Raw genomic sequence first — 16,371 nt, forward strand, 5'->3', positions numbered from 1 at the left:
GCAGATGGTGACTGCAGCCGTGAAATTAAGACGCTTACTCCTTGGAAGAAAAGTTATGACCAACCTAGATAGCATATTCAAAAGTGGAGACATTACTTTGCCAACAAAGGTCCATCTAGTCAAGGCTATGGTTTTTCCTGTGGTCACGTATGGATGTGAGAGTTGGACTGTGAAGAAAGCTGAGCACTGAAGAATTGATGCTTTTGAACTGTGGTGTTGGAGAAGACTCTTGAGAGTCCCTTGGACTGCAAGGAGATCCAACCAGTCCATTCTGAAGGAGATCAGCCCTGGGATTTCTTTGGAAGGAATGATGTGAAGCTGAAACTCCAGTACTTTGGCCACCTCATGCGACGAGTTGACTCATTGGAAAAGACTCTGATGCTGGGAGGGATTGGGGGCAGGAGGAGAAGGGGACGACCGAGGATGAGATGGCTGGATGGCTTCGCTGACTCGATGGATGTGAGTCTGAGTGAACTCCAGGAGTTGGTGATGGACAGGGAGGCCTTGTGTGCTGCGATTCATGGGGTTGCAAAGAGTCAGACATGACTGAGCGACTGAACTGAACTGAACTGAACCGAAGGGCTAAACAAAGTCATGAAAGGCCTGAAAGTTTGACATTGAGGACTGTGCATTGTATATCTTTATCCCCAATCTGAGATCGTAAAGAACAGACATCTCTAGAGCAGAAATAAGGAAGTAGAGTTTAACAATAAAAGGCATGCAAGGATTAGGATCTGGGCTTTTGCCTGGGAATGGCATCAGCCCCGATCCCCACTTTATTTCTGAGTCTTCTTTTTCTTTATTCTTCTGTGGCACTGCTCCCTCAGATCGGTTCGTTGTTGGGCTGGTCCTGACACTAACATATTAGTTATCCTATCAATGCAAACTGTTGCAGACACATTTTGACCAGGGCGTCAAATATATTACCTGACTAGGATAATAAGGGAGTATATCTGAAAGTGAAAGTTGCTCAGTTATATCTGACTCATTGTGACCCCATGGACTATACACCATGAAATTCTCCAGGCCAGAATACTGGAGTAGGTAGCCTTTTTCTTCTCCGGGGGATCTTCCCAACCCAGGGATTGAACCCAGGTCTCCCGCATTGCAGGTGGATTCTTTATCAGCTGAGCCACAGGGGAAGCCCTGATATTATCCTGACTATGTGGTTTAGTCCCTAAGTCATATCCGACTCTTGAGACTCCATGGACTGTAGCCTGTCAGGCTCCTCTGTCCATGAGATTCTCCAGGCTCAAGAATACTGGAGTGGGTTGCCATTTCCTTCTCCAGGGCATCTTCCCGACCCAGGTATCGAACCTGGGTTTCCTCACGGCAGGCAGATTCTTTACCAACTGAGCTATGAGGGAAGTCCCCTGCCTAGGATAATAAGAGAATATATCTAGATCCAAGCAGAACAAGATCTAATGATTTCCATAATCATGTGGACAACTGATAATAGCTATATCTTGACCTATGGATAGATGGTGGCAAGCATGAAAGTGAGCACACAAAACTTCAGTTTTGAGGATCTTTGAAAAAAGATTTAGAGTAAGAAGATCAAGAGTGAGTTCTGGTCCAGTATCTTACGAGTTGTGTGACTTAGGGCAAGATGCTTTAGTAATATTCTTATATATAAGATGGGTAAAATACTTCTAATATAAAATTGCTATTATATGGTAGAAGCTCATGAGTGTTTAATCTGAGTTTTTTCATTCTAATTGGCAACAACAAAAATTAGGAGGAATTTCAGCAATCTAAAAAAATGGAATAAATGCAGACACTCTATTTCTTAGAAGATTAAATACTGTAAATGTCAGTTCCTATCAAATTAACTTACAGTATGGTTGTAAATTTAGTAAAAATGGTAAGAGAAAACTTTTTGGACATGGAAAAAAACAAACAGGTAAGTATAGAAAACAAGATTCTAAAAAAAAGAGCAGGGGATTAGTGACAAAGATGGTGAGAAAAAGCTCTAATAAATATTAAAACAAAAATTACATTAGTTAAATGAGTGAACACAGAAAACTTTAATCAGATATCCCAGAAAGTACATCCTATTATAAAGTAAAAAATTCAATAATTTAAAAAAGAATCACTACAAATGAAATCCAATTCATGAGCTTGGATATAACAATTTAGAGAAAAAACACCTACAGTTTCACCTCATAATGTATGCTGCTGTAAATATATAAATATAAAATCAGAATATAACACAGAAATATAAGTTTATTATTGAGTTGATTAAAAGTTCAGTTAAATTTTGAAGAGACAGAAGAATTCACAAAGATAAAAACACTAAAATATCTAATTAAATAAAAATGAAAGTTTCTGTAAGTTAAACAAAAAACCTCTAACCTGTCGACTAAAAAAGATGTACAACTGGAGAGTTGTGAGTTAGGTTTTATTTGGGGCAAAATGAGGACTGCAGCCTGGGAGGCAGCATCTCAGACGGCTCTGAGAGAAGACTGCTCCAAAGCAGCAGTGGGGAAAGTCAATGTATAAGGTTTTGGTGAAGGGGGAGTTCAATACCATGAAGCACTCAATTTACAAAAGGTTTTTTGTTAGTCCTGAGGGTCTGATGTCACCATGAAGGGATTTAGTGCTTCTCTAGATATGCAAGGATTGAGATCATAGAATCTGTTCCTAAAAGCATCCAACTATCTAAAGACCTGTCCCACCAGATTCCCTGGAGCACAGAGTGCCTCACTCCACCCTGAACTCCCTCAGGGGGTGTTGAAGGTCAACAGCTACAGCAGCGTGGGGTTCAGTCTCTGTAGAGGCAGATGGCAGATGCCTTGTCATTGGCAATGCTCTTGCTAAGTGCCAATTTGTAGCTGACAAACCCAATACCAGATATGCTAAGAAATATATATTTGGAAAAAACTGCCCAAATGACAAAGTATCAGTACCATTTAATAGTGCAAGTCTTATACAAATGGAAAAACAACCCCTGAATTGAGCAACTTAAGCATGAGTTTATTATTTTGGTGCATTGAAGATTTCTATAAATAAGTTTGGCAAGTTTGACCAATTCACTCATACTCATGAAAGGTAAAAAATTCACAGTAGTGAAAAAGATTCCAAGAAATACCTGGAGTATGTATAGCGGCTAACATGCTCAACATAGGTCAATTTATACATCAAGAGTTCACTTTGCTCCTAATTTCAACATAGCTAATTAAATAAATTACCAAACAGCCTAAAATTCTTCCTCCTGTCTTTGTTTCCATACATACTGCAAAAAGATAAAGCACCCAAAATAAGCAAGTCCTGAATAAGTGGTAGTAGTAAGCACCAACAAATTAGTTAACTGCTAAATAATAAATGCAAAATACAGTCCTTTAGAAAAGATTTTTATTTTCTTGGCACAGACATAAAAGTGACATTTGCCTATAGACAGAGCAGGTGAAGACGTATCAGAAATGCATTACATACGTTCATGGACAGGATGACAGGTCTCATGTCTCCTCAGTTATCTGTGAAACATATTAAATTATCACAGCATACTGGTTAAACTGGCAAACTTCTCCAGTAAAAGAGTAAGACTGATCGGAATTAATTAAGAATCAGGGCACAGAACCATTCTCAGTATGTGATATAATGGTACCTCATTCAAAACCACACAGGAATGAAGTATTCTATTGAAATGTTTTTTAGTCAAAAACATTTATTCCTCTAAAGTCTAAAGCTATTAATATTATTTTAACAATCTTTGATAAAATAATGTGTAACATGCTTCTTAAGCTTTAAAATAGGCCATGCAGATTATAATAACATTCTTTCATTAACATTCCTAATAAAAATATGAATTGCTTAATTTTCTAGTGTAATGTGATATCGTAAAAATGTACTGGTGAGGTGGATATTTGCCCTATCATAGATAACCCAATATGGCTATGTTTTGAAAATTGTAAGCTTGTTATTATTTATTTATTAAGATTAATTTACTCATTTACTTATTTATCACATTTAACCATCAGCCAGCCATTGCTTCTTGCTTTTTTTAAAAATAGATTTAATGTTGGTCTTTAGTTACTTTTCTTACCACTTTTAATACAGAAGTTTAATTACAACAGAACTATGTGAATCTTTGATAACTAATGGTTCTCCCTCTCAAGGAAGGTCATTTTTCTAACTAGAGGTCAGACATTGAACAATGAAGAAGGAAGGAAAACTTGGAAATCAATGAAGAAGTTATGTAGAAGTCAATCTGCTTTAGGTTGGGAAACCAGAAAACCAAGCCAGTTAACACTAACGTAGGGTTGAACATGGGTATTTGGCATCTGAAACATTTTTATATTTTTATTACCCAGAAGTTTTAGCTTACTTGTTTTTCAATATTTTCACTCCTTCCTCATAGTTAAGGGAGTTGGGCATATGACTTCTAGGTGAGAAAAGTGTTATTGTACCACTATTTTAACTATAAATATTACAACTGAATAATGAAATGGATTTTTGCAACTATTTTCCTTCAGCTGAAAGTATAATGATCTAATTGTGCCTTCTTGAGACAAAAAGAGATAATTAAAAAAAATCATCTAGAAAATAAGTAATATTAAAAATGTCAAATCATACAAATGTTAAAAGTCTTTTTCCTTTTATGACTTTTCCAGATTTAAGCTATCTTCAAATCACATGAAAAGCTATTCAAGTGACTTTACTGGAGTCAAGATAACTGCTGAATTCATATCTCTATTTTAAGCTTGTTCTCCATGCTAAACTTGTCAACAGTTTTCAGTTAACAGGAAACCAATATAATACACTTTTATACACAAACTAAAAAGAGTTATTTTTAGAAAATTAATATAGTACCTTTTTCTTTAAAATTCTCATAAATATGTCTGAAGGTTTGCATTATGAAAATGTAAACCATCTCAAAGTAGGAAAGTGGAACTCAAGACTAATTTTATAAAAATTTTCTTAGAAAATAAATTTCTAATACTTTGTGATTTTTTCATATAGCCTATGCATCATTAGCACAATTAAATATATGTTAAATATACTGTTGAAATTCGTTGTATTAAAAACATATTACACTATCAGTGAAAAAAATAAAAGCACATTATAAACATCTGTGCTTCACTTACAAACATATATTGTAGGTGGACATTTCCATGATTCCATATTCATTAATATCTTCTGAATGCAATTTGGAAGGTGCTAGATATACTATTGGAGAAGGCAATGGCAACCCACTCCAGTACTCTCGCCTGGAAAATCCCATGGATGGAGGAGCCTGGTAGGCTGCAATCCATGGGGTCGCGAAGAGTTGGACATGACTGAGCGACTTCACTTTCACTTTTCACTTTCATGCATTGGAGAAGGAATTGGCAACCCACTCCAGTGTTCTTGCCTGGAGAATCCCGGGGATGGGGGAGCCTGGTGGGCTGCCGTCCATGGGGTCGCACAGAGTCAGACATGACTGAAGCGACTTAGCAGCAGCAGATAAACTATTAATAAAAGGTTGAGAAGATTAATTAACCACAGCTTATTCAGTATATACTGTTACTGAAGAAAATATATACCACCATTTAAAGATACTTCTCCATTTCTTTCATTATTACATTCTCATATTTCATTTCACTTATGCATGAAAGGAATATTACATGATTTTTCTTTTTCAAACTCTGGCTTTCAAATTATTTATTTCTAGACATCTGAGGAATACTTCTTGAATTCAAAAGACAAACATTCCATTGGTAGTGATAATTTTTTTTCTTACTCAAATCAAAAACTACATTAGCAAAACCAATGCTTTATAGTCTTACCTATTAGGGCATCAATATTATATGAATGAGATTTAAAAAATGACTTTAGCATGTGCATATAAAGCATTTACATTACATTATAACTGCATTCAACAATACAACTGGTTGCATACTTAAGATATATGCATGAGTCAACTAACTATAAGTCATAGAGTATTTCAAGAACAGCAGCAATTGACCAGGCTTGTGTTTCACAGCTGAAAGGGCAGTATTGGCCATTCTCGTTGGTCAGCTCTGGAAGTCCTTTCCAAGGGGATCTTAAAGAAAGAAGAGCCATTTTATGAGATATAATCAAACATATATCTTGTTGGGTTAATAAAATAGGCAATATAGCTGGTGATTTTGCCTTCTCTTTTAGAAAACAATCATATGTACCCATTTACTACAAAATAAAACAGGCTATACTAAAGATTATGTATAAAGAATTTAGACTGAAATTATTCTTTGACATTCAAGGATTTAAGACTTTCAATTACAAAGGAGTCCCTTTAAGTATCGAAAACAGGACACTACCATTATAAGTAATATAAGTATAGAGATAAACATCCTCTCAGGCTTAATTTTATTTCTTTTAGAGTAAGTTTATGAGACTCAAATTGTAATTAATGAATGTATTATGTTTGATCTTGACAAAATTATAAAATGAACATGAAATGATGAAGGAAAAAATGATTAGGAAATGATTAGGAAAATGATTAGAAAAAAATGCCAATTAAAAACAATCCAAATTTCTATACAAATTTCTCATTTTCCTGAATAATAGTACAGTTGATATTTATTGTACATTTACTATGTTCTAATACTAGTGCTTCATGTACATTATCTCAGTTAATACTAACGGCAACCCTACGTGTAGGTATCATTGCTATTCTTCTAGAACAGAAACACATAGAACTTCAAGGAGAAATAGGCAAATCCATAACTGTAAAATAAAATGTTACCTTTCTAGGTAACTCACAGAACAAGTAGACAGAAAATCTGTAAGTATTTTGTACAACACTGGCCTGTAATGCAGGAGACTGGGGTTCAATCATTGGGTCAGGAAGATCCCTTGGAGAAGGAAATGGCAACCCACTCCAGTATTCCTGCCTGGAAAATTCCATGGACAGAGGAGCCCCGGAGGCCACAGTCCATGGGATCACAGAGTCAGACACAACTGAGTGACTAACACTCATCAACCTAGTTGACATTTTAAGAACACCCCATCCAGTGTCGTGGCTTCCCTTGTAGCTCAGTTGGTAAAGACTGCCTGCAACACAGGAGACCCGGGTTCTGTCCATGGGTTGGGAAGATCCCCTGGAGAAGGAAATGGAAGTCCACTCCAGTATTCTTGCCTGGAGAATCCCATGGACAGAGGAGCCTGGCGGGGCTACAGTCCATGGGGTTGCAAGAGTTGGACATAACTTAAGCGCCTAAACCACACCACGATCCAATGATAACAGAAGGTACACTTTTCTACTTGCAGTTTAGTGACCTAGTTAGAACATATTTTGAGTTATAAAATAAGTATCAATAAGTTTAGAAAGATTAGTCATATAAAATACATTTTTTGACCACAACAGAATTAACTTTGAAATCAGTTATAGAAACATCTCTGGAAAATTCCTAAATATTTGAAAACTAAATAACACCTTTATAAATAACCTATGAGTCAAAGAAGAAGCTAAAGGGAAAAACAGAAAGTATTTGCAACTGAATTAAAAAAACATAACACATCAGAACTTTGGGGTATTGTTAATTTGGTACATAGAAGGAAATTTAGCACTAAGTACCTATACTAGAAAAGAAGAAAAGTCTTTAAATCAATGACCTCAACTTACACCTTGAAAAAAACAGAAAAAGACAAATAAACCTAAAATAAGTAGAAGAGAATAATAAAAATTAGCATAGAAATCAATGAAATAAAAATTGAATAATATGAAAAAAATTTGATGAACTCAAAAGCTGGTTCTTTAAGAAGACCAATAAAATTGATAAGCTTCTAGTCAGGCAGATCAGGAAAAAAAGGAAAATACAACTTATCAACATCAAAAATGAGAATACTGACATTATTACAGATTCTATAGAAAATTTAAAAAGTAATAATATACTTTAGGTGAAACCATTTCTTGATTTGTGACAAATATTTTTGTTCTATCTTTTCATTTAATCTTGACAAGTAATGAGATATTATTATTCCCATTTTATAGATGAAGAAATTTATTTCAGAGACGTTAAGTAACTTGCTGAAAGTCACACATGAAAATTAGCAGCAAGGACAGAATTTTAATCCAAAGCTCATAGTTAAAGCTAATGGACATAAAAGTAGCTATAGGAAACAGCAAGAAATAAAAATGGAAAGGTAGCTGGAGAAAAAATTGTGGAAACTAAGGAATTTGGATTTCATTCTGTAACCGGTGGGGAATTGCTAAAGATTTTTAAACATAAGATTAAAATTGTGAGAGTTACATGTCAACAAGATTGAGCTTGCTTGGGGTGATAAGACAAAATGGAGAGAGAAGAGTGGAAATATGGAAGCTAATTGCCTAGTCCAGAGAAAAGATTATGAGTTACAGACTAGGCACTGGCCAAAGAAAGGAAGACGGTGGGTTAATAAAAGGAGGAGAGCTAGAATCAAGTCTTGACCACTATCTGGATGTTCTGGAGAGGTAATGAAGTAAAGTTAAAAAGAACCTGGGGTGTCTGAGCTTGCAGACCATGAATAATGGTAATACTGTAACAAAGATGGGAAGCATAGGAAAAAAAACTGAGAGAAAATGAGTGATGGCAGAAGGACATTCAAGCTAAGATGTTTATTAAGTAGCTGAAAAGTAGAAGAGGAGTTTATGAAAGTTCAAAATTACCTGAAGAGTGAAGATGTGAGACTAGGTGAAATATAACAGAAGACAAGTAGACAGAAAAGAAAAGAAGATCAAGGATAGATTTTTTTGGACAATGAATGTGTTTTTAGGTTCCATAAAGCAAAGCCAGAAAAACAGCAAATAGAGCCAATTGTGTATTGGTTAAGGGCGCAGTCCGTGAAACCACATTGCCTGGAGTTTAATAAGAGCTCTACCAAATTACTTGCCATTTGACTGTGTATAAATTACTTAACTTGCTAAGCTTACATTATAAAATGGAGATAGTAGCTCATATCTGAGTTAGTATCTTGTCCATGTTATACATACTAATAAATCAATCCTCAAAACAACACCAGCACATACCTTAAATAGATGAGGAAACAGAGGCTTAGAGAAATTAAATAACTTGCCCATAGCCACGCAGCTACTAAGGGGAGATGTGATGCTCGGAAAACAATTATAGTAGCTATCTTATATAGCTTTTTGGATGAAATGAGTAATGTTATATGAATGCATTTAGAACAATGTCTGAAGATACTAAGTACTCAATAAATATTATTTGCTATTATTTTAATTGCTACTGTTATTAGGTTAACAAGGGAAATTTAATGCTATGGCTAGCATAGGTTTTTCATGAAAAGAGAAAAGCAACGAGATAGCCAGTCAAAGAAGAGAACTGAGAGGAAGTCATAGGATCTGGGAACCAGAAAGGATCTTCTTGAGTGGATTCACCAGAGTGGTGAGAGCAAAACAAAAGCCAGCTTGCATGTGGTGATAACTGAGTTGGTGTCAGCAAGCAAGCAAACAAACAAAAAAAACTAATCATATAGAAAATGTGGATCCTGAAAAGAAAATGGAATGATAAAACAAAGCTTGAAGTAGGAACAGTATGAAGGAACTTTATTTTAGGGTAGGCTGACAGGTATCTTCATAGTTTAGGAAGGAAGGATCAAGTGGAATACCAAGTAAGGATAATCATTTGACAAGGATGTGGAACAGGGAGGAGGGATGGGATTATAGGCAAAAGTAGATCATCTCTTCAGTACAACATATTCTTACTCCTCATGGAAAAAAGGGAAGAAAGAAAAGTAATGCAAATATTGGGAAATATTGTGGTGCAATAAAGGTCAGAACATAAGAATGTTTACATTACAAAGACTTCAGACTTAATCTCTAGATGAGGTAGGAGTGTGACAGGACTAAAGTTTCTGTGACTGCTGCTGCTGCTGCTAAGTCGCTTCAGTTGTGTCCACCAGGCTCCGCCGTCCCTGGGATTCTCCAGGCAAGAACACTGGAGTGGGTTGCCATTTCTTTCTCTAGTGTGTGAAAGTGAAGTCGCTCAGTTGTGTCTGACTCTTAATGACCCCATGGACGGCAGCCTACCAAGCTCCTCCGTCCATGGGATTTTCCAGGCAAGAGTACTGGAGTGGGGTGCCATTGCCTTCTCCATTTCTGTGACTGTATTTAAGCTAATGAAAATAACTTTGAAAAAACAATTTTGACAACATTCATGGTGACAGATGGAAGCCTCATGTGTTCCTGTAGTAGAGGAGATAAAATCTATGTTGCTCATGCATATTATAAATATGATATATGTACATCATGTAAGATGTACATATATCTAGGTTTAATCTAGAATTTGTAAAATTTAAGACCGAGTTATATCATCCAAAAAGGCACATAACTCCGATACTATTTATCTGCTAATAGTTCAGACAAAGGACATGACAAATGGCTTTGAAACACTCAAAACACCAACACTGATATTTTAATTATAATATTATAAAACCATTTATGAAAACATTTATCAATATATGTTTAAATAGATGAACTCAAAAGGCCAAGCCTAACCTTTAGTTTTTGTATATATCCTGTGCTAACCATATCAAAAACTATTAAATTTTAAAAACCAAAGGCTTTTCCCCCTCATACTAATCATGCAATATCAAGTGTTTAAATAACAATCTAAAATAATTAAAATAAGGTGAAAATTACATAGAACTTGTGTTAAAGAGTAAAGCTTTCAAATTTCATTGTGATATATAGAATATACAGAAATGTTATCGAAATGCCATTTACTTAATAGCTAATGAATTGACTAAGCATTCAGTTAAGTTCAGTTACTCATTCGTGTCCGACTCTTTGTGACCCCATGGACTGCAGCTCGCCAGACCTCCCTGTCCATTACCAACTCTTGGAGTTTACTCAAAGGCATGTCCATTGAGTCCATGAAGCCACCCAACCATCTCATTTGTGTCTCCTTCTCCCGCCTTCAATCTTTCCCAGCATCAGGGACTTTTCAAATGAGTCAGTTCTTCGCATCAGGTGGCCAAAGTATTGGAGTTTCAGCTTCAGCATCAGTCCTTCCAGTGAATAAAAAAGACTGGTTTCCTTTAGGGTGGACTGGTTAGATCTATATGCAGTGCAAAGGACTCTCAAGTCTTCTCTAACACCACAGTTCAAAAGCATCAATTCTTCAGCGCTCAGCTTTCTTTATAGTCCAACACTCACATCCATACATGACTACTGGAAAAACCATAGTTTTGACTAGATGGATCTTTGTTGGCAAAGTAATGTCTCTGTTTTTTAATATGCTATCTAGGTTGGTCATAACTTTCCTTCCAAGGAGCACATGTGTTTTAATTTCATGGCTGCAGTCACCATCTGCAGCGATTTTGGAGCCCCCCAAAATAAAGTCTGACACTGTTTCCACTGTTTCCCCATCTATTTGCCATGAAGTGTTGGGACCAGATGCCATGATCTTCGTTTTCTGAATGTTGAGCTTTAAGCCAACTTTTTCACTCTCCTCTTTCACTTTCATCAAGAGGTTCTTTAGGTCTTCTTCACTTTCTGCCATAAGCACGGTGTCATCTGCATATCTGAGGTTATTGATATTCCTCCCGGCAATCTTGATTTCAGTGTGTGCTTCATTTCTCATGATGTACTCTGCATATAAGTTAAATAAGCAGGGTGATTATATACAGCCTTGATGGACTCCTTTCACGATTTGGAACCAGTCTGTTGCTCCATGTCCAGTTCTAACTATTGCTTCCTGACCTGCATACAGATTTTCAAGAGGCAAGTCAGGTGGTCTGGTATTCCCGTCTCTTTAAGAATTTTCCACAGTTTATTGTGATCCACACAGTCAAAGGATTTGGCACAGTCATTAAAGCAGAAGTAGATGTTTTTCTGGAACTCTCTTGCTTTTTCAATGATCCAACGGATGTTGGCAATTTGATCTCTGGTTCCTCTGCCTTTTCTAAATCCAGCTTGAACATCTGGAATTTCACGGTTCACGTACTGTTGAAGACTGGCTTGGAGAATTTTGATCATTATTTACTAGCATGTGAGAAAAGTGCAATTGTGTGGTAGTTTGAGCATTCTTTGGCATTGCCTTTCTTTAGGATTGGAATGAAAACTGACCTTTCCCAGTCCTGATGCCACTGCTGAGTTTTCCAAATTTGCTGGCATACTGAGTGCAGAACTTTCACAGCATCATCTGTTAGGATTTGAAGTAGCTCAACTGGAATTCCATCACCTTCACTAGCTTTGTTCTTAGTGATGCTTCCTAAGGCCACTTGACTTCGTATTCCAGGATGTCTGGCTCTAGGTGAGTGATCACGCCATCATGATTATCTGGGTCATGAAGATCTTTTTTGTACAGTTCTTCTGTGTATTCTTGCCACCTCTTCTTAATATCTTCTGCTTCTGTTAGGTCCATACCATTTCTGTCCTTTATTGTGCACATCTTTGCATGAAATGTTCCTTTGGTATCTCTAATTTTCTTGAGGAGATCTCCTCTATTTCTTTGTACTGATCACTGAGGAAGGCTTTCTTATCTCTCCTTGCTATTCTTTGGAACTCTGCATTCAAATGGGTATATCTTTCCTTTTCGCTTCTCTTTTTTTCACAGCTATTTGTAAGGCCTCCTCAAGCAGCCATTTTGCTTTTTTGCATTTCTTTTTCTTGGGATGGTTTTGATCCCTGTCTCCTGTACAATGTCATGAGCCTCTGTCCATAGTTCTTTAGGCACTCTATCAGAGCTAATCCCTTGAATCTATTTGTCACTTCCACTATATAATCGTAAGGGATTTGATTTAGGTCATACCTGAATGGTTTTCCTTACTTTCTTCAATTTAAGTTTAAACGCTAAACACTAGTTTCAGAAATTACATGCTCTGATGACTTACCTCTCAAGATGAACATAATGTCGAGAAAGGACATTTTTAACCAAAAATATAGTTTTTGCAGTAGTCTCTGGACCCATCAATCTGGAAAAGTACAATTTTGCACGAAGAAAATACCCAACAGGCCACAACCACTCCTGAAAAATTTAAAAGTGAAGAGAAAGGAGCTGTGAATATCTAAAATTCTTTGAAAAATAACAAATTGAAAACTCAAAGAAATAAAAAGAAATTCTTACAGGTCCTTGGTGGTAATTGAAACCTTTAGCAAGATTATAGTTGTCATTGTCTAAGGCATTGTCATAAGTTCCACAGTAAACCATATCACTGCAAAATGATTGAAATTTAGGTTAAAAAAAGATCAGACATTATATAAAAAGCATTAGAAAAATCTCCTAATGGAAAAGGTAAGAAATAATAAAATTATTTTATCTTCCAACCTATAGACTAAAGCTCATCATCCACCTAACCCTAAATTAGTATATACTGAGTTCAGAATGTGTTAGGGGATGATTAACAAATGCTTAATACCTAATACAAAAAATATAAAATATTCAGATATCTTGCTTCCAAAGAGACATTAAATATTGGTTAAAGTTAATTATTTCACTTGTGCTTAGTTGCTTAGTTGTAGTCGACTCTTTGCGACCCCATGGACTGTAGCCCGCCAGGCTCCTCTGTCTATGGAATTCTCCAGGCAAGAATACTGGAATGGGTAACCATTCCCTTCTTCAGCATTATCTTCTCGACCCAGGGATCGAATCTGGGTTTCCTGCATTGCAAGCGGATTTCTTACTGTCTGAGCCACAAGGGAAGCCCCTATACTTATAACAATTAAAATATACACATAATAATTTGAATTAGCGAACATTAATGATAAAGTTTTACCAATTATTATATATTGGAAAGGCTGTTTTTTAAACTTCTCCATTAAGTTATTTTAAAATTAAGTAAAATTGGTAGATTACCAGATTATAAATAGCAACTGAATACAATTTACACATATTTACAAACTAAACAAAGTACAAACACTGCAATATTTAATACAAGATAGTTATCTATACTCTCTTTAATTAAATTATTCCATTTTTTCTTTTAGTGAGATAGATAGACCTTATCACATAAGTATGTTTTTTCTGTGGGTTTTAGTTCTGACCAGTGGTTCTTACCATCTCTGAAAACATTGTGAATACTTTAGAATGCAGATAAGTTCACACATATAAAATTTTGCATCTCAAGAGTAAAATGAGTAAACAATACGTTAGGAAAAATCTACAAAGGTAAGGCTACAACAAAATGGGGATCTCTCACATATGAAACAGAAAGCAAATGATGATGGGCATCAAATTTTAAAGCAAAACAGTAGAAGGAAAATATAAACATCATTATAAACTCAAGAAAAAATAAAAATTGGAAAAGAAAAGAAATGAAAAATGAGATAAACATTTAATCATAGAAACAAAATTATTTATTGGCTTAAATAAAAACAGTGATGTAATTATTTAGAGAAAATGGAAAGGGTTCAGGGCGAGGTAACGACACAGTTAAATCTGTCATCAAAAGAAGTGATGTGATCTGTCATCACAAGAAGTAAGCAAATAACATCTAATATTTAAAGGAATCAAGAAATAGCTACAAACACATACTATTTAGAATTATAGGAGGAACTACTAGGAGTAACAACTTCTAAAATATTGTCTCTGAGGAAACAATACATCTATGCTTCCAATGTTCATAATAATCATATATGACTTTTATGATTAGAAAAAATAGGCATTAGAAAATATTCATATGATACCTTAGTTTTATAAAGTTAAAATTCTTTTATTGATTATTGAATTTAGGACAAGCCCACTTTGAACACTGATGATTATTGAAGATGTTGTTGCTGTTTAGTTGCTAAGTTGTGTCTGACTCTTTGTGACCCCATGGACTGTAGCCCCCTAGGCTCCTCTGTCCATGGGATTCTCCAACCAAGAATACTGGAGTGGGTTGGTGTCCTTCTCAGGGGATCTTCCTGACCCAGGGATCGGGGCTCACATCTCCTGCACTGGCAGGTGGGTTGTTTACCACTGAGCCAGTAGGGGAGCCCCTTAATGAAGATACAGAAGGCATTTTGAAAAATTCAGTTTGAATGCAACTTTAGAAATTTAATTGATAAGCAAAAATTATGACTTGATGAAATAAAATAGCAACACCATTCTTAACACCCATATTTCGACTTACTCTTAATTCACAGTTTTCATGCCAATATTAATATAATTAAATATAATTATACATTAAATATAATATGAACTACATTCTTAATACTTATAACTTACTCTGGATCCAAAGTTTTCATGCCAAGAGGACCAAGCAATTTTTTTTCTGCCATCTCCAAGGCCTTCCATGCTTTTTGGGTAGTAAAGAGCTCAGGGGCCTAATGAGTGTTAACAAATATACAAACTTTTTGAGATCACGGAATTAGTGTCTACACACATTAGAAAAAAAAAAAACTATAAACCTGGAAAATAATGAAAACTTTAAAAATACAGTGCAGGTCCAGAAGATCGAGTGTAGATGTCTAATCAGACCTAATTCTATCAGGCTGACTCAGAAGCACTGACCTTGGCCTTAGAGGTTAGGAAAGCTGTTTGGGGTGATTGTTTTCTTGTGTCACTTTAAGAAAGTTTACTAGTTCCAAAAGGAAGTTGCCATAGCGCCAATGAAGGCAGAACACAAGATTTACATTATCTTCCTTTAAGTTCACCTGGAACTCATTTTTTGCTTTTAGTGTCATAATGAAACACAGAAGGATATGCACTGGAATAGCATGAGCACATTTGCTTGTGATATAGAGAAGGAGAGAAAGATGACTAAGTGACTAAAAATCCACATTAAATTTAAATGTTAAATAAAATCAATGCACACTGAACCAAAGCTACCTTTATGTACTTTTGTATTTTTTATTCTACTGTAATTAATAATACAATATTTAATACTCTTTTTGACAAGGTGGGAACATCCGGACACAGATGTTGAACACATACCTTCTCTGTTTTACTGTACTTTATTTTTAGACTAAAGTATAGATAAAAAAGGAGAGTCAAGCATTCTTGAGTAGACAGAACTAATTAGAGCAATACAACAACAGCAAAAGGCAGAATGTGAATTGAAGCTACTCATATTAGTGCATTAGTCCAGATGTTTCCAACTAGTGAGCCGAGGCGTGGCACAGGTGTGCTGAGAAACAGACGCCCTCAGCTTTCCCCACAGCTGGGTGGGGTCTGGGGCTCACTGAAGCGGGTGGATCTGGCAGCAACCTAATCCATTTCACCCAGTGCGTTGTACAAATATCATCATTTTCCTTTTTTTAAAATCATCATTTTCTATATGTTATGATGTAAAAACATTGAGAAGAACTTCGTTAGTCATCACCCATTATTTTCTATTTTTTTACATCAAATGTTATAGTTAAGGGTGTTATGCTTTATTCATTAGAAAAGACCATATGGTCTATGACCATACCACTCTGAATGCACCTGATCTCCTCTGATCTCGGAAGCTAAGTAGGGTTGGGCCTGGTTAGTACATGGATGT

The 16,371-nt window shown here is 35.7% G+C and overlaps 1 protein-coding gene across 4 annotated transcripts in view; it reads right to left on the reverse strand.

Moving 5' to 3' along the window:
• Window positions 1–3,337: 3,337 nt before the first annotated feature.
• The window catches only part of AGL (amylo-alpha-1,6-glucosidase and 4-alpha-glucanotransferase), a 102,173-nt gene continuing 89,139 nt past the window's right edge, over window positions 3,338–16,371 (reverse strand). For all 4 annotated transcript variants that reach the window (XM_070786051.1, XM_070786052.1, XM_019957000.2 and 1 more), the window contains exons 31-34: window positions 15,114–15,211; window positions 13,032–13,119; window positions 12,799–12,932; window positions 3,338–6,025 (exon numbers count right to left, since the gene is read on the reverse strand). In XM_070786051.1, coding sequence (XP_070642152.1) covers window positions 5,908–6,025; window positions 12,799–12,932; window positions 13,032–13,119; window positions 15,114–15,211 — 438 coding nt within the window. In that variant the 3' untranslated portion in view covers window positions 3,338–5,907. The remainder of the gene's footprint in view (window positions 6,026–12,798; window positions 12,933–13,031; window positions 13,120–15,113; window positions 15,212–16,371) is intronic.

This window comes from Bos indicus, chromosome 3 (assembly GCF_029378745.1).
Source record: "Bos indicus isolate NIAB-ARS_2022 breed Sahiwal x Tharparkar chromosome 3, NIAB-ARS_B.indTharparkar_mat_pri_1.0, whole genome shotgun sequence".
Lineage (NCBI taxonomy): Eukaryota > Metazoa > Chordata > Mammalia > Artiodactyla > Bovidae > Bos > Bos indicus.